The 22,661-nt window shown below is 40.2% G+C and overlaps 1 protein-coding gene across 5 annotated transcripts in view; it reads right to left on the bottom strand.

Annotated features, from left to right (window-relative positions):
* Positions 1-22,661, bottom strand: part of Stxbp4 (syntaxin binding protein 4) — a 159,132-nt gene that overhangs the window by 74,351 nt on the left and 62,120 nt on the right. For all 5 annotated transcript variants that reach the window (XM_021177757.3, XM_029483796.2, XM_085829670.1 and 2 more), the window contains one exon: positions 20,586-20,651. In XM_021177757.3, coding sequence (XP_021033416.1) covers positions 20,586-20,651 — 66 coding nt within the window. The remainder of the gene's footprint in view (positions 1-20,585; positions 20,652-22,661) is intronic.

The following is a 22,661-nucleotide window of genomic DNA, read 5'->3' as shown; positions in this document are numbered from 1 at the left end:
TTATGACCTCATTGAGAAGACAAGTACTAGGGACCCATAGAAGAGACCATGTCATGATTTCCTGGAGAGAGGATTTCTAGGCACAAGTGCAAAGGTCCTTGGCCTGGATTGAGAACATCAAGGCAGTCAGTGAGGCAGAAACAGTGAGTAGTATGGGAAAGACAGGGTAGCAGTAGATAGAATACCTGGGCACAGAGGTAACATGAATGAGGGTGGAGACAGGGTGGTTTGGAAGGCAGATCTTACAAGCAGTCCCAGGCCATCAGAGGGAGCTTGGTTTCCCTCAGAGTGATTGGTGGGCTTTGAGCAGAGAAGTGATGTGAACTCACTTAAGTTTAAAGAGGGTGCATTTCACTACCCAGTTAAGAACAGACTATGAGGAAAGACACAGGTGGGAGCAGAAAGAGGAGGAAGAGAATTGGGAAAGCGAACTGTGGTTGGCCAGGGTGGTTGTAGAAGAGACGGTAGATGAAGCAGTTAGAGTTCCAGCATAACTTGTGAGTAGAGCAACAGGCTAGCTCACCAACAACATGAAGTCAGCATCTACTTTATACAGACAACCATAGAATATGATGTAAGTGTAAATCAAGTGGGTAACTAGTATTTCATCTATTCTGTCTCAATTTAGAGCATAGGTGTGATGTAGCTAAACAGTGGAAGGAGTTAACTAAAATAAAAACAAAACAAAGCAAACAAAAAACCCAGAAAACAAAACAACAGCAGCAACAACAACGAACAAATAAGCTAGAAGGAACTTGGCCTAGGAGATAGGATGCCAGGTGGGTTTTGACTAGAGTAGAGAGATCTTATTGGGGAACAGTTTTTTGGTTGGTTGGTTGGTTGTTTTTAGAAGAGGCTGGGGAGAGAAAGGACCAGGTTCTGGAAGAAATGGAATCATGGGAAAGGCTCTGAATTCAGAACACTGGAAGACTTCTGCGAGAGTGCTTTAGAAAGGGAAGCCCGAGGGCTGAGGTCGGTGTGCAGAAAGCCCTCGACTAGATACCCAGAGTAGTGAAAAATATGAACAATGACTAAATCGGACTAATTAAAAAAGGTAATCTGGCAGCTGGGTACAAAATGGAGTGGTATGAGAAGCCAGCTGCCTTCTATACCTGTCGCTCAAAGAATTTTATCCCATCTGTTTGAAAACACTTGTCTTATCCTGTAAGGGTGACTTCAGAAACAAAAATATGGGAGCCAAAGGAGGATCTACCTAATGTCCAGTACCTGTCAGTCCAGCCCAGGTGACCAGGAAAGTGACCAATGACACACCTGGGTCAACTTCACACCAGATTGCTGCTCAGCACACAATAGGTAACAGCTAACCTACCGAGGAACCAGCCTACCTCCATTTTAGGCTTAAAAGCCATCTTAGAGTAAAAGACCTCCTAGGTTCATTGCTGGCTATGATTAAATCTTTGTCAAGGATTAGGATATGCCCCACCTGTAACCTCCACTAAATACGGTTCCGTACTATCTGTTCCAGGAACTGCAATCATGTCTTTCAAAATGTTGCTAAGCATCTTGCAAGGGTACCTTTGTTTCAGACAGGTTGTTAGTGCTGCCTAGTTAGGTCTAACTGTTGTTGTGCCCATGATGCACCTTTGTTTCAGGTCCTTAGCCCTAACTTGTTAGGCTTTTGATCTGGAATATGATACATAACCTCACCCACTTTTCTGCCGAGTTCCCCACTTGGAGACCCCCAGTCCTTGAGCTTCACATTCCTTGTTTTCCTTATATCCAATGTGTACCTCTCACACCTCACCCTAGGGGGAGCAGTTTGTGTACTCGAATAAAAAGGCTTGCTTTAGTTAACTTGGCCATGATGATTGGGGGTGGTGGTCTTTCTTCTCTCATCATTGGGAGTAACAATACCAGCCTTGCTCTAAGGCTGTCGAGTGAGCTAACTGCACACTGCAGGATGAGGTAAGTCTCTAGCGATCCTCCTTTCAAAGACAGGGAAGCAAAGATCAGGAAGCTTAAGAAACTAAACCATATGTAGGTGGCAGGGCTGGGATTTGAACTTGGGTAGTTCAGATGAGTTCTGGACCTCAGTTAATGTTTTTCACTACCAGCCCATCCTATTTGGTCAACTACAGAAAATGTTATAAAATAGCTTTTTTAGGTACCAGCATCAGCCGAGCTAGCTTAGGATGTGGTGATATCGACAGACTCTCCAGCACATTTGAGGCCAGCCTGCTCCCCATTTTCCATTCAATCAACAACAACAACAACAACAACAACAACAAAAACCCTCTGAGTGAGAGGAGAGGGAGGGCAGAAATCAGTGCAGCTGCAGTGAGAATCACTAATTTGATGATTTGTCCTCTTCACACTCACTTTGTGCAGCTTTTATTCTTCTATAAAAACAGCACTTTTATTTTTGTTCAAAGAACGCTGGCTAATTAAATGAAGAGTCCGGATGGGCTTTATGCCGCTGTCCTAGTGCAGTGATGGTAATACAGTGTGAAATGCGTCTGGGTGGTAAGAGATGCAGAGGGTTTGATGCTGAATAAATTCATACCGTTCCTTTTGTAAATGCATAACTGTCAGGCTGGTGAATGTGACCCCGTGGCAGAGTTCTAGCCCAATTCCCCCTGAATGGCTGCTTAAAAGATTAGTGCATCGCAAGGATGCCTTTCTGAGGAAGCAGTAAAGAAAAGATAACAGCAGTGGGCAGGGTTTAGCCAGAGAGGATCACAGCAATTCATTTTCCCTTTGCCTCCCAGGCTGTCTTCTAATAAAGAACCGCAAAGCCTCACGTGTCAGGCACATTTTAGCCAGAACTCTCTCAGTGCCGCACTGAACCTGAAATCCCAATCACGACAAGCACGGCCCACATTTGCGCAGGCACTTTGTATGAGGAGGACGTTCATTCAGATGACAAAGGTAGATTTTTAAAGGCAAAAATGAAGACATAATAGCATATTAGGGAAAGCGGCCGAAACATGCTTTTAAATATTGCATAGTATAGGCAAACTCGGTTAGAAGGGAATCTGAAATATGCAGTTCAATCAGAATTTTTCCAGAGGCAACAGTGACAAAAGACCTCGGGTCCACTGCGCCTCTTTGGGAAAAAAAAAAAGGTTTCCCTCCCGAGAGTTTTGGAATGAATTTTTAGGAAAGATAAGGCCAAGTTCTTTGGAAACAATTCGAACTGATGAAAATCTCTGTAGCTGCAGATACCTCCTTGGGCTGAGTCACACTGTACTAAGACAGTGCTGTAGGTCAGATAAAGGCCACTGAACTCTTTCATACATGCAGCATTTATATCCACAAAGTAACACGATCCAGAACAAACCAAACGAAAACACAGTACAAAAGAAAAGGCTGTGGATGGGTCCTAGCTAGGCCATTATCTTAGATACTCATTCCCCCTCCCCATTTTCAGCTAATGAATTCTCTAAGACTCAGTGTGTTCATCTGTATAGTGGGCTCTAATAATTATAAGACCAAAATAACTCTCACAAGAAGGTTAAAGAAACTATTAATATTCTGACTATCATTCTTTTGTTTTTTTTTGTTGCTATTTTGAAAAAAATATATACATATCATTTATGCCATTACACAGCCTGACTAGATAATGTATTAAGGGCTTTCTTGAGGTACTCATCTGGTAATATCGGCTGTTTGGAAATGTAATTTACACATGTCTTTTTTAACAATAGAAAAAAATTACATGAAACTATCCTCTCTCTAGGTATTAGCACTTGAAGTTCCCTAGAGTGGGGGCATTAATTGCAGCTGCAAACGTGTAATTAGCTTAGAAGTCCACAACACTTACCAGCTCTGTAATTTATAAGCTAATCAGTAAATCTTTCAAATGTCAGTGGCTGACGGGAGAAAACAGCAGATTGCAAGAAGATATGTCTAAGTAATTTATGCTACCGAGCCCCCAGAATGCTTCTCTTATCAGCTTCCGACATCCACTCACTGGGAAACCTTTCTCAGTCTTAGGTCGTATTTACAGTTTTCAAAAAAAAAGATTAAGGCTTTCTGCAGGAAGAAGGCTGTTGAATGAGAGCCTTGTTTAAAAGCAAGTTGTGGCCCATCTCCTTAATCTGTGTTTCTGAACTAATTTTTCGCTGTCTGAAAGGATGATTCTCAAAGTGCTCTGCAAATATATTCTCGAATGAACGGACAACACACCCAATAATCGTGAAGGAATTTAGGGAAGACTCTAAATTCATAAAACACTTTTGGAGAAACCCTTTTGCTGTGTAACAAGCTCAAGCTGGACTTGAAACTCATATAGCACAGGTTAATCTTAAATGTGAATTGATCCTCCTGCCTCAGCCTCCCACATGCTAGGACTAGAGGTACGAAAGACCAAGACTAGCTCATAGAAAACTTATTACCTGTCTCTATGTCCCACTTTTCTTCCCTATCTTCATGGGTAGTCCAGGTCTAATGACTGTACCGCTTCATTTAACCATCCATTAAACACCATGAAATCTTTATAATGTAATTTGCAGCCATTTCTTACTTCCTTTCGTATCATGTCATCAGATACAGGGTCAGCTGGCCTGCTGTGATGGTCACTGAAGTGTGCTCTCCACATTTCTGAATGGTCAGTTTACTTCAGTAAACATTGGTCAGGCCCCACTTTAAGTAACAAGTATGGCCCATTGTAAACTACATCTTCCCTTTTCCAACTTCTCTTCTCCCCACCAAGCTTTCTACTGCCAAGTTCCAAGTTAGCATGTGCTTTAGTACATTCAACTCTCTTCCATGATAACACAAAGATATCCATACACCTCTGCATAAAATTTTAAAAATTCATTTTATGGCATTTATCAAGCAAACAAGATTATATAAAATCTAAATTAAAATGAAGCAAATACCAAAGTTGAAAAAAGTTATGCTTAACTATTTGACAATTATGTTATTTTTTTGCATTAAAGATTTCAAAATTACAAATATTTATTTATAGTTCCATTTTCAACATGTATTAATACAGCAAATGCTGTCAAGGGCAATGCAATCTTAAAGGTTCTTTCCAGCCCCACCAGATCCTGATCTGACAATGTAGATAGCAACATGTTTGTAAAGTGTGGAGCGTGGGTCATCTGTGAGTTCAGAAAACAAAGTTTATTATACATGAAAAAGTAAAATCTTCACTGTGCAAAGAGAAAAATGACCTCAACTTTCTGGAGGAAAATGAGGTCAATCATATTATCATTAGCTCTAATTAATCCTCCCAGGGGCTGCCAGCTTCTTCTCCTGCAGCTGCCTTGTTCTAAGAGGTGTAAAACTCAGTTCTGCCTCTCAACACAAAAGAAAATCAGAGAAACAGTTTCCAATCTCCTTCATAACGCGCAGTCCCCGGTCCAGCACACGTACAAAAGTACACCACTCAGACAAGGTGTAGGATTCGATACTTTGTACAATATAAATAATAATTAGTTTAAATCATATTTAGCCATGTTTTAATCAGAATGGTTTAGCCGTGAACATGTATGTATGTATGTATGTATGTATGTATGTATATGTGTATATATATATTTAGTGTACTGAAGGTTGACATGAGATAGAAATGTATTTGCCAATTTTAGTTACAAGTATGCCCAAGGAGTACATCTGTAGTATTGGAAGGCTTCACTTTTTTTTCTTGAGACAACAAAGTAGTTACTTTTGATTTACATAATTAAAGATCCTAATCTCCAACATGAACTAGGATTCAGAGAGCAGGACATGTCTACACTGTGGAAGACTGAATTGTCACCGCTTTTTTGGTGAGCATTTTGGCAATCTATATGTACAAAGCCTTTAAAATCTTCATACTAGAGGCCATGACATGGCTCCTTGCTAAAAGCATTTGCGATGCAAGCCTGGCTATGTGAATTAAATTCCTAGGGAGCCACGTGGAGGAAGGAGAAACCCAACTTCTAAAAGTTGTCCTCTGATCTCTGCACATGAGCCATGGGACGTGTACATTCACATACGCATCATTTACGCACAGACCAGATAATACTAGTAAATAAAAAATATTCTTAAAAAAAATATTCTTGCCATTAATCAGCCACTTCACATCTGGACTTCAGTCGACCATGAATGTATTGTTATATTATACTTTTTTTAATGTAATATTTTTATTGATTCTCTGGGAATTTTACATGTGTCCGAATCACTCACTTCCTAGTCCTTTCCTGTCTGCCCTGCTACCCTTGTGACCTTCTCCAAAAGTAAAAAAAGAAAAAGAAAAAAAACCCAAGTCCAGTTTGTGTTACGGGTATACTCACTGACCCATTGTCCAACTCTCAGTGGCTTGCCCCTTAAATAGAACTGAGTCCTTCCCTTCCTGGGCCCAACCAGAAGCCATCAACAGGGGAGATTCTATACTTCAGAATCTCCATCACACTTGTTAAGAGTTCTCGTTGGTGGCTTCCTTTCTAGGCTGTCACTCTTTTTTTTTCTTGTGTGTAGGGGTGAAGTGGGGGTAGGGGTTGTCCCTCCCTCTCAGCTGTGCATCTGCAGTTGTTGATATCAGAGCAAATGTAGCTTTCTTGCTCTTCATAGTAAGTAAAGGGAGGACAGACCATGAGCCTCCTCAGAGTTTCCAGTAACAGGACTCTGACCCTGAAACCTGGCCACAGCTGCAGTAGGACACTGGAGCCAGACAAGACCCTTGGATACCACAGGCATCAACACGGCTTTGGGCAGCACAGATCATGGACATCTGGAAGCCTTCCTTCATTGTCAGCATTTAAACCCTCTTTATAGATACCGTGCAGCTCAGTGGCCACATCTGTAGACATTAAACATGGTGATTCTTCCAAACTTTAGCGCTTAAGGGACTCCATCATTAAAAGAGATGATTAATTCTTTCAAAATAACCCTGAGGGGTTTAACTGGAATATGTATCATATTAAACTGTGTGTGTGTGTGTGTGTGTGTGTGTGTGTGTGTGGCATTTTGTCTAAGATCATGAAATTCAAAGAGTATGGGGGGCCCAAAGTAGGATACAGCCTAAGGTTGTAATGCATAGATAAATAACGTAACATCGGATTTTAGCTTAAGAGGTAAACAAAATAGTCACCAACACAACATATCATTATTGAGAAAGTACTGTAAAGATGGAATAACCCAAACAGACCTTAGGTTAAGAAAGAATTGAGTCTGTAACTAAGGGTGATACCACAAAAACAATAAACGGTTGCTACGGCAAACCACTTGGGAGGAAAAAAAAAAGTGTATATTCTCATCTTATACCATATGCTGACACAATACTTTCAGTATTAAATAGAGACAGGGTGGGGGTCTGGGTAAATATACATCTGAAATATGGCCAGGAATAAACAGTTTCACAGATTTTAAAAGAAAAAAAGTAAAAGTAAATCGACAACACAAAACTTTTCGTGTTTATTAAATGGGAGAAGGGGCTTTTATACAAGTTAAGTATCTCACATCAGGGTTCCGAGAAACAGAGCCAATGTCTCCTACAGAAAGAGATCTTGGGTACTTTCTCTAGCTCCTCCATTGGGGGCCCTGTGATCCATCCAATAGCTGACTGTGAGCATCCACTTCTATATTTGTCAGGCACTGGCAACGCCTCACAGGAGACAGCTATATCAGGGTCCCTTCAGCAAAATCTTGATGGCATATGCAATAGTGTCTGGGTTTTGTGGCTGATTATGGGATGGATCCCCGGGTGGGGTAGTCTCTGGATGGTCCATCCTTTCGACTTAGCTCCAAACCAAGGAGCTGAAGGGATCTGCAACCCTATAGGTGGAACAACAGTATGAACTAACCAGTACCCCCAGAGCTTGTGTCTCTAGCTGCATATGTAGCAGAAGATGGTCTAGTAGGCCATCACTGGGAAGAGAGGCCCCTAGGTCTTGCAAATTTTATATGCCCCAGGGAACACCAGGGCCAAGAAGTGGGAGTGGGTGGGTAGGGGAGCAGGGCATGGGGAGGGTATAGGGAACTTTCGGGTTAACATTTGAAATGTAAATAAAGAAAATATCTGATAAAAAAAAAAGAAAGAGATCTTGTATACTAATGTGAGGAAATGGGACAAAGTGTATGATAGAGGAAATTTAAAAAGCAAGAGAGGAGATGCAAGTTACCCAAGCGCCGTGTGGAGAAGCCAGTAGTGTCATTCTGCCAGACCAGCAAGTGTGTGTGAGAGTAGGCATGTGTGAGAAGGAGCAACAGCACAGAGAGGCAAGGGTCCCTTAGGAGCGTCCATGACCATTCCCTGTGACTAGGCAATCCCACTTTTTAATGGTTCTATCAGCCGTTTAAATCTTTACCCTGAACACTGGGCTTCCAACCCAGGGACCTCTGGGGGATAGATATACTGTAACAGTGCTGTAGCCATGGCAACACTTGGGTTTGCTAAAGCTTGCTTAAAATGCTGCATGCACTTTAGGTGAATCACTGAGTACACATGCCATTAATACTCAAGAGCTGTGAAGCAGATCTCTAGTTATTCGGGAACTCAGGCAGAGGCAATCGCTTCATATATAATGCAAAAAGACAATAAACCAATGCAGATTTCTAAACAATACTTATGTGGGGTCAGACATGACCAGGCGCATTTTCTTTTTAACTTGTCAGCGTTTTGTGAATAAATCATTACTACGAGTCCCACATGACTGTAGAACTACTGAGAGTATTTTTTACACAGCAAACTGCCAAGATAAGACGTTAATAGAATCAGCCGCCTTATCACTACTTCCTCCTTGGAACAACTTCCTCCTTGGATCAAATGTTCTTGTTTGTCAGTCCAACTATTATATATTGCTCCAACACTAAAAAAAAAAAAAGTTTAGCATCTACACAGACGTCTAAAGTGTAACCTAAATGGTGCTCCCTCCATGCATTGTATGGAACCCCATCTTCACGAGTTTCCCAGAGGGAAACCTCCTACAGGAAATGGTATAAAGAAACTAACTGCAGGTCTCTATGAAGAATGCCATCACTTTGCTCCCAAATTCCCCAACACTGAAAATGGTGTCTAATTAAGCCAACACAATTAAAATAAGTTTATAATACAGAAAAGACAGAAAAATGTCTGTCTTGGAATCCTTCTAACACCAAGATCTTTTCTATATGAAATGAGCATAACTATTTGGAAATAGGATTCTGACATAGACAATTATATTAGTTTTCCCTGCTATGAAATATTTGAGTGGGGTGACTTGTAAAGAAGGGGTTAGTTAGTTGTTGGGTTTTATGTTCAAAGGTTGGGAAAGTGAGATGGGCCACCTGTGAGAAGGTGAATTGGCATGGAGAGACAAAAGGTCTATACAAACATCCAAAACATGACCCACGATCTAAGGATCTTTCTACTTTTTAATGGTTCTATTGTGTGTTTATGTCGTTATCCTGAATACCAGGCTTCCAACACAGTAAACTCTGTGGAGATACAGCAATTGTACCATAGCTATAGAAACACTGATGTTTGCTGCATGCACTTCCAGTGAATCACTGAGTACAAATGATGTCTATGCAAACAGGAATGACGACTGGAACGCTGGAAAACCAGGTTTCCTGCTCCTTTTTCAAGTAAGCTTTCCTTACCTTAGGCAGTTTCTACTGCAGAGTCTAATGGTAGAGAAAAGAGAAGTAATTTTCTCATTACACGCACACACACAAAAGAAAATTAATGCTGAAAAATAAACCCAGCTATATTTGTTCCATGAGCTTCTTTAATCCCACTGCTGTCCAACATTATAAGTGCTTTATAATGGTTTTCAGATTACTTTGTTTGTCTTGAAACGCTTGTGTCCATAAAATCTCAGCCACTGGTTACACCGTGCATGCTAATAGAATATCACAACCAGGAAGGCAACACTGGAACAATCCACCAACCTTCTTTAGAGAAAACTAGTTTTATAATGCTCTCAGAAACAACGTAAAGAACAATCTGTGGGTCTATACAACAGTCCAGGGGAATCCCAGGGAGATAAGCTGGATGGAAATAGACCATTATGAAAGGCAGCTTGCTGTATCGTTCCGTTTGTGTGTTTTTTTAAAGGACAAAAATTGTGATCAACAATAGATTAGTGGGTGTCAGGCATGAGGAGGGTAGGTGGGAGGAGGGGACAATGGCCTCAAAAGGCCAGCATGAGGCATCTTTCGGTAAAAGGACTTTAGTGAGAAGCAAAAGTTACTATTCTGACATGAAGGCCATTATTACAACAGCATGCTTTTGGAGCAGAAATGTATAACAAATATATGTGTTTTTATTTTTCCTCTCTCATGAGATGGTATTTTAGAATAACCACTAGTACTGCTCAAGAAAACTATTGGACGTTCAAATTGCCAAAACTGAATTAGAGATCTAGAGGCCACCCAAACATAAAAATTAGAGGTGTCATTGTTTTTTTTTGAAACCACAAGGAAACATAATCCCTAGAAGTGTGGGACTGTAACTAGGGTTTGTTTTAGAGATATATGACATGTTTTCAAAGTTGTCTTTCTTGCTTCATCGGATTGAGCCCCTGCAAGAGAATCCTACTGACTTGACCACCTATTTCATGCCCTTCTGAAGTCTTCAGCACAAGCTTGGTACAGGCGAGGCAACGACAACTGGACTTATCTGATCCTAGTCGAGTTGCCAAGTAAACAATTCCCCTATTCCATCAGAGCAAAGACTGGTTCAGACAAGCTAAGTGTTTTGGCTCTAGAGTAGTCACCAATTCACCGTTGCCTGGGGTCATAACGCTACCTTGGAAGTCAATTTAAAAACAACTTGAGTGTTGAGGGTGGGTTTTACAAAGTTGTTGATCAAAGATGCTACAGGAACGGTTCATACGTGTTGGAAGTTGTTAGAACTTGAAGGAAAAGAAAGTGACAGGTATAACTTCATGGGAAAGTGTCTCCATTCTAAACAGCAGGGCTGGGCTATTCTTTGGTGCATGAAATATATATATATATATATATATATATATATATATATATATATATATATATATATAATCAGGACCAAGAGTAAGAAGTCTCATGGCAAGAAGAAAAACAAGGGACCTGAAAAAGGATGGCAATGCTTCAAAGCTTGCTCTTTATGTTCCTCCTTTCCTCTCCCTCCTTTTTTACCCATCATCCCCTTGTCCTGGTGGTTACTCAATGCTTTCTTTTTGGGTTGTCACACTAAAGGTAAACGTGTTTCTATGATTTAAAGTAGCTGAAGAGCCTGTGAAAGGAGAGACCATGGTGCTTTGTAGGATTGGTTCAACATTTTATAGTAAGATAAGGTCCTGCAAAGAGTGAATAAAGGATCTTTCCCTATGAATTAGAGACCCCCAGAAGCCCCCACACAACACATGCTCTTGCCATTGCTCTTGCCATTGCTCTTGCTTGCCTACCTTAATGAGCTCGTAAGTTGCCATTGCTGAAGACACAAAACTTACTTTGAAGGCCGTAGAGGGAGAAACTGGGCTGAAACTAATCTAGGAACTCCTCCCTGTGGGTGAACCTTCACAGTGCTGAAAGGCTCTGAGCAGGCAGCCTTGAGAGGCGCATCAATGGACTTCCCTAGTGGTGGACCAGGATGCTACAGAAGCCACCTACCAGGCAGGATGTGCCTACTGCTACAACAGGAGCATGAGTGTCATGGGTACACCAGCTATCTGATTGGATGTGAGGATGACTGGACAGGAGGAATTCATGTTAATTTGGTTAAACTAAACAAAATACCAACCCCACCCACACCCCGAAACCAAACCAGACCAAAAACCATGGCTGGGGAGGCCTTATGCCTTAAAAGAAACTTACTAATGCTGTTTTGTTAAATGTACAGTGTGTCAAGCTGCTGCTAAATATTTATGTTTCAGTGCACAGGTTAGCTTTGCTTTCAGAGCTAGAGTAACTATCTTTTCCAGTGAGCAGCAGTCACTATAGAGCCTTATAACGGATCCAAGAGTTGAGACCAAACAACTATTGAGTGTTCAACCCTATAAAGAAGTTCTATATTAAACCCTTCAAGGCTCAGGAAATATCTGCAGAGTAAATCCAAGAGCGGAAGGGTGGCAATGAGAGCTGGGAAATGCTGTCTTCAGAACATGCCATGACCACTGCACTCACAGGGCTGCTATGGCTCCCTGTGTAAAGACTGCAGAAGATCAAGGCAGTCAGCACCCTGGTGTGGATGTGGGAAGGGTACATGGGGTCTATCTCTAGCTAAGGAGCTATCGACAACTGATGGGCTGCTGATGGAGGTGAAGTCATTACTCCTCAAGAGTGTGGTCACTGGCCAGCACAGGACCCCATACCCACCAAGCATGCAGTCAGCACTAATTGGGCTCAGAAGGTTACAAAAACATAAAAAAGAGGGAAAGAAAGCCAGAAGGGGCCACTGAGATGCCACGGTGAGTGTGAAGGGTAAGGGAGGTGCTGTGGTGGGAGTCAGGGGTGGAGACGATCAAGGTATATACAGTACTCACATGAAGGAATGTGCACAGAATACATCAAAATATTAACAAGAATAAAATTAGGATATTCTAAGGATAAAAAATTGACTAGAAATATGACTTGGACAGGAAAAGAAACTAAATGTATATTTTACAAAGATACTTGGAATGCAATATTTTTTTCAACATATAAAAACTGAGCAATAGTGAAACACTTTGTAAGTGTTCAGTGAATTTTCTAGAAAGTTCTTTTAACAATCAGTAAAGAATCAATTGGCTAAGTTGTTTTTATTTTTATTCTATTTTTTTTTTTACTTTGTTTTATTAGATATTTTCTTTATTTACATTTCAAATGTTATCCCCTTTCCTAGTTTTCCCTCTGAAAACCCTCTATCCCCTCCCCCCTCCCCCTGCTCACCAACCCATCCACTCCTACTTCCTGGCCCTGGCATATAGGGGATATATAGGGGATACTGGGGCACATGACCTTCACAGGACCAAGGGCCTCTCCTCCCACTGATGACTGACTAGGCCATCCTCTGCTACATATACAGCTGAAGCCATGAGTCCCACCATGTGTTTTCTTTGGTTGGTGGTTTAGTCCCAGGGAGCTCTGGGGGTACTGGTTAGTTCATATTGTTATTCCTCCTATGGGGTTGCAAACCCCTTCAGCTCCTTGGGTCCTTTCTCTAGCTCCTTCTTTGAGGACCCTGTGCTGTGAATATTCACTTCTTTATTTGTCAGGTACTGGCAGAGCCTCTCAGGAGACAGCTTTATCAGGCTCCTGTCAATAAGCTCTTGCTGGCATATGCAATAGTGTCTGGTTTTGGTTGTTGTTTATGGGATGGATCCCCAGGTGGGGCAGTCTCTGGATGGTCATTCCTTCAGTCTCTGCTTCACACTTTGTCTCTGTAACTCCATGCCCCATACTGGTAGCCATGGCAGCTGGTAATTTCCATTATGGTAAAATGATAAACTATTTTGTATGTATAAACAAAGTTCTTTAATTATGTCACAAAGGCCCACACACCTTGAAAACTCTTTAACAATGTCAGCAATCGACATAATTAAAATATGCAAACAAATTGCATTTCTATAGTTTCAGGTAGGAGATGTAACAAGGGAGAATTTCTGATTGAGATTTCATTAACATTTATCTCAAACAATCTCCCGAATTTTGATGAAATGTTAGTTTTGAGCCTGAAAAAAAAAACCTTAAATATTTAGAATAGATGTCTAAAAGAAAATTTTCAGCTAAATAATGAAAAACAAGTTTTATTATAGCAGATGGCATTCCAGATTTGTTAGAGGAAGACATTGAATTTATTGATGTTTTTAAACAAGAGTTTTATTATTTCATTACACCATAAGATACATACATATGGTAAAAATCCTACCAACTTGTGCTTAGCTTTCTGATGTTCACTGTGTAAAAACTGCTATGGGCACAGTTTCAGCCCCATCATACAGTAATCAAAAACAAAACAATGGGGCAATTTACATTTTTCTCATTAATATCACACTGCATATGAATGAACTGATGTGCATTAAGCTTTTAAGGGGAAATATGACTTCTGAAGTAATGCCCCTGAAAGTTGTAACAATACAATCATACCTAGTTTATATTTTTGTCATATGTATCAAGAGGCAAATCATACTTATTGGTAAGTGTTACACAAATTGGCTTCAAAATTAAAATGATATTGAAATATGTTTTGTGGCTGATACTACTTAGGGCTATGATCAGTGTATGTAATTTCCTTGAAAAGAAATACTGAATATCCTTAAATAAATGTAGCCATGAAAAGATATAGTATTCTAAAAGACTTAGTTTTGTGAACATGGATACAAATATTAAGAAACTTTGTTACTTAATTCAGTTTTAAGAAACTTTCTGGTTTTTTTTTTTTTTTTTTGGTTTTTCGAGACAGGGTTTCTCTGTGTAGCCCTGGCTGTCCTGGCACTCACTCTGTAGACCAAGCTGGCCTCGAACTCAGAAATCCACCTGCCTCTGCCTCCCAAGTGCTGGGATTAAAGGTGTGTGCCACCACCGCCTGGCGAGAAACTTTTTTTAAAGTCTAGAGAAATTCGGGCATGTGAATCTATGTGTTCACATAAATTTTATTATATTTAAAGACAGATTCAATATTTCCAATTAAAATTCAATACAATATGATGTTCTAAAAGTATGAATATTATTGTGAAGATACAGAGCAAAAATATAAAATATCTCATGAATATTAAAATTTTAATATTGTTACATGCCAAATTATTTTGAATGTAATAGGTTAAATGTATTTAATCTTATTATTTCTTTCTGCTACTACAAAATTTAACAATTCATAAGTGCCTTTTACATTTCTATTGGACAGTGCTATAATACAGTCTTAAATCACCTTTCATTTGCTCTTCAATTTCTTCTGAATCTAATGTTAAATTAATCTTTTAGTTTTCCTCTTTCCCTTCCTTACTTCCCCAAACATTTGAGCACCTCATCTGTGGCAGCCGTTGCTGAAATCAGTGGTAGCTACCCCTCTATTTTAAGATGTGATGAGACAAAGATGTTAGTAATACTCAAAACCCTTCCCGCCACAGTGAGGTGAGCTGGCAGGGTGATGGTGCAGGAAGAATAGAGAAAGGGCTGCGAAACCACGGTGGGTGGGGTGGAGGTGAAGTCAGTGCGGGCAGGCAGAGTGTGAGGACCCAGGCAAGATGTCAAGATCATGTAGACCCGATTGTCCGCTTTGACATTTACTTGGGGCATCCATTAGTTGGATTGTTGGCTTTTCATATATATGACAGAAAGTCCTTCAGAATTTTATGTTATGTTTTCACAAGGATATTTATAGGTAAGTGTTCAGATTGAACAGTGCCAGGGTGGGGCAAGGGCAGCAGTGTGATATGGAAGGGAGCTGACAATATCAGGAAGATAATGTTATCAGGAAGATAAACTTAGCTTGGGCCAGTGAGGGCAGTAGTAAAGACTGATAAACAATGTAGTTGTAACTAAGGTTGAAAAAGCACTCAGACAATTTGTAAAACACATGAAACTGAAGAAGAATGAAAACCAAAGTGTGGACACTTTGCCCCTTCTTAGAATTGGAAACAATCACCCATGGAAGGAGTTACAGAGACAAAGTTTGGAGCTGAGACAAAAGGATGGACCATCTAGAGACTGCCATATCCAGGGATCCATCCCATAATTAGCCTCCAAAGGATGACACCATTGCATACACTAGTAAGCGTTTGCTGAAAGGACCCAGATAGAGCTGTCTCTTGTGAGACTATGCCGGGGCCTAGCAAACAGAAGTGGATGCTCACAGTCAGCTAGTGAATGGATCACAGGGCTCCCAATGGAGGAGCTAGAGAAAGTACCCAAGGAGCTAAAGGGATCTGCAACCCTATAGGGGGAACAACAATATGAACTAACCAGTACCCCGGAGCTCTTGACTCTAGCTGCATATGTATCAAAAGATGGCCTAGTCGGCCATCACTGGAAAGAGAGGCCCATTGGACATGCAACTTTATATGCCCCAGTACAGGGGAATGCCAGGGCCAAAAAGTGGGAATGGGTGGGTAGGGGAGTGGGGGGGAGGGTATGGGGGACTTTTGGGATAGCATTGGAAATGTAATTGAGGAAAATATGTAATAAAAAAATATATAAAAAAAAAAAAAAGAAAAAGAAAAAGCACTCAGCTGACTCCCAATTCTGTAGGGTCAGCAAGGTAGATGTGGAATGAAAGAGAATGTGATCAGATTAAGGGAGTAGGAAAGTGTTCATTTTTCTCATTTGCCAAATACTATTTGGGGCAGGTCATCATTGAACTATAAGTTTGACATTTCAATTGCCTACATTTTTTGGCCTCAAAATTTCAACTTAAATGTCATTTCCTGTCTGTCTTCTTTATCTCCATGTTTCTATCATGTTCCTGGCTTTTTAGTGATTATGGTCATGATATTGCAAGAATACGTAACCACTGTTTTCCATGTGTGCTAACCAATGTTAACACACTTAAACTCCGAAATTCTATGCATCAATTATAGGAAAGACATTAGTATTTTATCAGTCACAAAGATACAAACCCATTGAAAAGTCAATACAAAACGTGGCCTCTGGCCTTTCGGACATGCATTTCCCTGCTAAGACACAACTTTTGCAGTTATTAGCCCAGTTTATACGCCTCTCAATCTATGACAAGTTCCCTCATCTCTCACCTAGTATTTCAATTCCCCTCTAAATTAAAGGGCTAAAAGAAATTACTCCTACCTTTTAACATTTCTTTTGTGACTTCCAGTAGTCTTACTAGTACTTGAGTGTTTACTATGGGCGATATACAACATACTGTATGGACTTTATGCCACTCAATTCTTTTGACATTCTTGGGAAGGAGCTCATTATCAAACAGAGGCTTAGGAAAGCAAAGTGGCTTGCTGGAGGTCAACAACTAGCATGAAGAAGGGTAGGGGTACAAACCTCTGTGGTCTAACACTGATGCTAGGCTAGGAGCGCTTTCTCTTCTACACTTAGGCTTCTGAGCACTCCTCCATCAGAGAAGGGTACGAGTGTCCACTCTTCATCTCTATCCCACTTTCCTGCTGATTCATCTTAAGTTCTGATGCAGATGATGTATTAGTACAGACCCGACTGTTATTTGAATAAAGGACAATAATCATTTCAGAGATAGAAATGCAGGAAAGCCTCATGTGGGAAGGATAGGTACTGCTGGGAAAAGACAGTACAGCTCCCAACACTTCCCTTCCTCCCTTCCTTCCTTAGGCTCATGTCTTTTGTCAGCCTTAATGTAACAATGCATCAAACATAGTTGGTATTCAACCCAAGAATTTAGGAAAACAGAACGTTTTAATTAAATGTACTGAAAGCATCCCTTAATTTACTTTACACATAAAATTTAACTAGGACGATTCATACATCCCACTTTCAGAACACAAACACTGAAATGTAAAGCATACTGAAGATGCATGTACTGAGGTCATAGAAGTAAAAGAACTTAAAAGACACGCCGACAAAATAATTACTAAAATTAGGCCAGGGGCCGGTCAGGTGGCCCAGTGGATGAAGATATTCATGGCCAAGCTTGATGACCCAAGTCTATTGCATTCACACAGACACATGCAAATACACACACCGACACACACACACACACACACACACACACACTCTAATTAAAAATTAAAACAAAAAGAGGTATTTGAACTGTAATTCTATTACTTTGGAGGCTGAGGTGGGAGTTTATCATGAGTTTGAGGCTAGCCTGGACTACAGAGGACTTAAATTGGTATATATATATATATATATATTGAGAGAGGTTGGAAAGATGTCTCAGTGGCTCAGAGCACTTGCTGCTCCTAGAAAGGACCCCGGTTTGGTTTCCACCACCACATGGCAGCTCACAACCATCCGTAACTCCAGATTCAGGGGATCCAAAGCCTCTTCTGACCTTCTTGGATAACAGGCATGTGTGAGGTGTACATATGCACACACAGGTCAACACTCATATCCATAAAATAAATAAATACAGATTTGATCAAAAGGAAAGTATATATAAAGAATACAGATTTAGCAAAAGTCCCACATTCAACCCTTGGCCAGTATGAATGAGATTTAAGATATCCTTATAATGCATGGATATTTAGAAGCTGTTGCTACGACTTTACTTATTTTCAATCTCCTCTATATGCAGATACATATATGTATGTATATGTGTCACGCATGGATCCACATGCCTCCTTTGCCATGTGAAAGTAAGTTACATATATCATAGCCTTTTATCCTTAAGGTATTCCTAATAAAGATACTACTGTATATCATTCTGTTAGGAGTTTCAAGACTTTCATTGATCTAATATACCTTCTGTATTCCAGACCTGTCAAATCACCGGATAATGTCTCCACCCCAGCCTAGGGTCAAGTATTTGTTTAGATTTTCTGTCTCTTATCACCTCTTAATGTCCAGCATCTTATCTGATGCCAGATGCCCTCCAAGGTTAGACTCAGACTATAAACTCTCAGTCAGGGTGGCACACAGATGACACTGTGTCCTTTTCAGGATATCACATTTTGGGTAACAATGGTGTCTTCATTGGTGAAGACAAGTTTTAGCATCAAACTGTTTTCTCAATTTTCCACTACATAATTACTATTTCTCTGTTATAATTAGCAGTGGTTTATAGAGTTACTTTTAAACTACACAACTATGTAGATATCTTGTTCATTAAAATTTCCTCCTAAATTTAGCATCTTAATTTGTTCCTAATTCAATCCTTACTAAAACATTCAAAATGCTTCTTTCCAAATCTAGTAGCATCTCTGCTGTTTCCAGTCAGCAATCCACAATCACCATGAGCCAGAGTGCTCCTCTACTCCATTAATTAGCTAATCTAATTATACATGGTACAGGCTCATGAGTTATCATTATTCTACAGTGCATCACTTATGTCTGTGATTAATGCTTTGATGTCCTGGTTCATCCAGATGCAGGCACAGAAGTCCCTGTCAAATAGCTCCTCATAGTATAGCTCTATTGACTTCAGCTCCAGGCATAACTGACCTGACTTCTCAGCCCTGAAATCCGTTATCTTTCTGGGACTGTATACATGACAGTGCTGGGAGTTTGTAGATTCTCAGAGAGGCTGCTCATCACATTCAAGTCTTCTAATTTCAGAAAGTTTGGTTGGATGATAATTTTCAATTTTGGTGTTTTCTTGTTCTGACTGGTTTCTTCATGAAACTCGGCAATTTATTTTCTTCTAGTGCACCTGAAAATAATACTTGGTAATTTAGTTTCCATTTGTATTTCTGTACTAAATGTTAGCAAATGGTAGCCAGCACCTTTATTCCATGAGCCATCTCATTGGCTCTAGTCTTTATTTTTGTTTTGTTTTTAATTTCAGATTGAGGCACATTTTTCTTAGCTGCAAATACCTAACTGAGGACATTCAGTTGAACGTGGCATGTTATGCTAAATTTCTTCTGTTTTGTTACTCAATTACTGTATATATTTTCACCAAGATGGAAACTTTAGGCCACATGAATTTTTGCAGCTGGCAATGATGGGAATTTTTTTTTCAGCTTTAAAACACTACTTCAAGAGCACCCTCTTCTGTGTAGGTGCATTATGGGTCATATTACTGCTGGCCCCAGGGTGAGAAGTGGACAAAGTCGTATCTTCTCTTTCTGTAAGACCCTTCACTTTCTTCTTGGTGTTTGCTCTCCAGTGATTTTTCCCACAAAGCACTGATTCTCAGAGGCTGCAATTTCTGGGTGCACACACCTCCAAATCCTGGCTGAGTGCCATCAAGTGCTGACCAATGCTTAAGATTTTGAGATTATTACACTGTTCTTTCTTGTACTGATTTCACTTGTTTTACTGAACTCTTGTTTCTCTTTATTCTTTGTCAGAGTCTTTAAAGCCGCCTCTGTTCTAGGTCCTGGGATGCAGTAGCAGGTCAGCTTTGGGACTTAGGCTGAAAATTATTTATTCTACTTACTATGGAGGTTTGTTCTGGTCTCTGTTACTGTCAGATGGAGGGTATGAGTCATGCATGGCTCTGTTATTATCTTGGCTAGTATGATGCTTTCTGTGAGGGCAGGGTGAGGGGAACGGAGAACCAAGCATTCACCACTGATCTTAACAGGCGTCTACTAACACCACAGTTGTATTTGGAGTGCATTCCCTGTCTGCTTTTACTTTTTCACAGTGCTCTTTGTCTTGTTCAAATCTGCTGCAACCTGGTAAAGACCACACAGGGTGAAAGGACATTCCTAATCACTTACCATGAGCACCTAACTAACTACAGCAATGCTGTTGTGCACTTTGGGGGAAGTGCTCGCTTTGTTTTTCTTTAATAAGACCTTCAAGTATAAATAACAAAAGAAAGAGAAAACAGAAAAGGGAAATGGAAGAGAGTAAGAGGAAAGCAACGAGACCGGTCATTTTGGTTCATGGAAGCCATTTTAGGGTTTTAAGTTTGTTTGATTAGTACAGCAGGACCCCAGTAGATACAAACTCCAAATGCTCCTTTTTCAGAGCTCTCTAATTTCCTCCTGTGCTGTCTGCAGCTGCGAATTCTGAGATAAGACGAAGCATTACTGCTTTAAAGGTATACCTCACACACTGTTACACACAAAAGGATGCATGGATAGTCTCAGGCACTGTACCCCGTGAGCCCCGCCATCCCTGCAATCCTCCCACCCCACACTACTTACCTGTTTCACATTCTGGAGTTCTTCTATCAATTGTTTCCTGTGCTTTTCCGATTCCAGTAACTTCTCCTGTGTTTGAAAACCACCGAATGAGTAGCACGTCACCATGACACCACAAATGATTCTTAGTCCCCGCTTCAAAGTTTACTCCCCAGACATCAAGTTGCTACAATTCTCCTAATGAAATTCCTGGTTATATTTCTGGCTTTACATGTCATTTACTAGTGGTCAATGATCTAAGTCTAACTGTGGTGAAAACATCTGGATTGCCCTATATAATGCCCAAATCTGAGAGCTCCAGAAGAAGTTGGTCAGGACCTAAGCAGGCAAACAGCAACTAAATGTGGGTGACAGCAGTCATTACCAAAGAGCTACCAGACTGAATAGTCTTATTCTAAATTAGATTGGGGGGAGGGGAGTTTTAATCAAACCAAAGAAAAAGACTGGGTCGACTCTTAGCTTCCTAATGTAATATTTGCCCATTTTTGAACAATTATTCAAAAAAAGGATAGAACTATTATAGCTAAAATGTAAAGTATATATGGGAATATGGGCATAAAGGTAAAATATGATCATCTTTGAACCTAAAACTAAACCCAACATGAACTCTGAGATGTCCCACCTTGATGAGTGGTACAGTCAGAAATGCTTAGTGACCCAGGAGCCATCTTATTGAAAACATGAGCAGGGTTACTGGAACTTTAAATAGAGTGGCGAAGATTCAGGGCAATGCCACGACATACAGAAGAGGCAGAGCCTGGCGTCTGGGGCAATGCAGCCCTCTTTGCGCTACTCTACCAGCCTCCTGCGCACACAGTACTCTCTCTGCTTATCTCTGCACGTGTAAATGGGATGTGCATCTGTTCCCACTCTTCTGTGAACAGCAGGAGCAGGTGGGATTTGGGTTAAACAGTTCCCAGAGCACTGTTAAGGATCACTTCTGCAAAATAAAAAGTAGCCAGGGGCCTAAAATTACTTATTTGTACTTTGAGTGAGACACAAAGCTGTCAAAGGCTGATGATGACTGAAAGCCCACCATTCCTACTCTACGGTCTACTTAACAAGCTCTGCTGCTCTGTGCGTCCCTGTATGTGGGAGCGGGCGTGTATGTTTGTATATGTGTGTGTGTGTGTGTGTCTCCACATGTGTGTAGATGCCTGTAACAAAATAGGCAGAATAACTGAAAATGTAACATTACTGCAAGCAAAATATTTATTGCTTGATATACTACTTATACCACTTTTAATTTTTAAATTAAATTGATTCATTTTATTTGATATGTGTGAGTGTTTGACCCACATGTGTGCTTGGGGCCCACAGAGGCCACTGAGAAGAAGGCATTGGATCCCCTGGAACTGGAGTTATGTATTTTTGTGAGCCATCATGTGAGTGCCTGGAACAGACCTGGATTCTCTGTAAGAATAATAAGCACTATTATTGAGTGGGACACCTCTATAGCCTTTCTAAATCTTTAAAAAATACATCGGTCTCAGAGGAAAAAAAAATCAATGTAGAAGAAAAGCAAAGTCTTTTTTTTTTTTTTTTAAATTCTGGGACTTTAGGGTTTGCAACATTAAAATATGCTCAGTTACAGTTGCTGAACTTGAAAGGTGATCTTGATTGAATGGCTCCTCAGGGGACCCTTGTTTAAATGTTACACGAGTATGGCTTACACAATGTTAAATTAAAATTCTAGCAATTAATATTGACATTCAAATAAAACTCAAAATATATCATTAAATCTAGCAGTGAAAAACTTTAGGGAAATGAAAAATATGCAAGACCCTCTGATACCCTTGATATCATGGATTTTGTTTGTGTAAAGATGAATCATACAGGAAATATGGTCTTAGCAATGTGACCAACACTTCAGGATGGTTCTGTGAGAGTTGGAAGAAACTGGTAACTTTTAAAATGAATTCTGTATTTTCATCTAGCTATGCCAACTTGTGGAAAGGTGGTGAGTTTCAGAATTATAAAATATAACCATATTTGTGGGAAGTTCACTTCTGTTTGGAAGGAATATGAATTACCAAAGCCTTATGAGAGAAAATTTGGAGAAATGTACAGAATGTTTTA

The sequence above is a fragment of the Mus caroli genome, unplaced genomic scaffold, assembly GCF_978045245.1.
Source record: "Mus caroli unplaced genomic scaffold, Mus_caroli_1 scaffold_13, whole genome shotgun sequence".
In the NCBI taxonomy this organism is placed as follows: Eukaryota; Metazoa; Chordata; class Mammalia; order Rodentia; family Muridae; genus Mus; species Mus caroli.
This window is presented reverse-complemented; position numbering and strand designations above follow the sequence as displayed.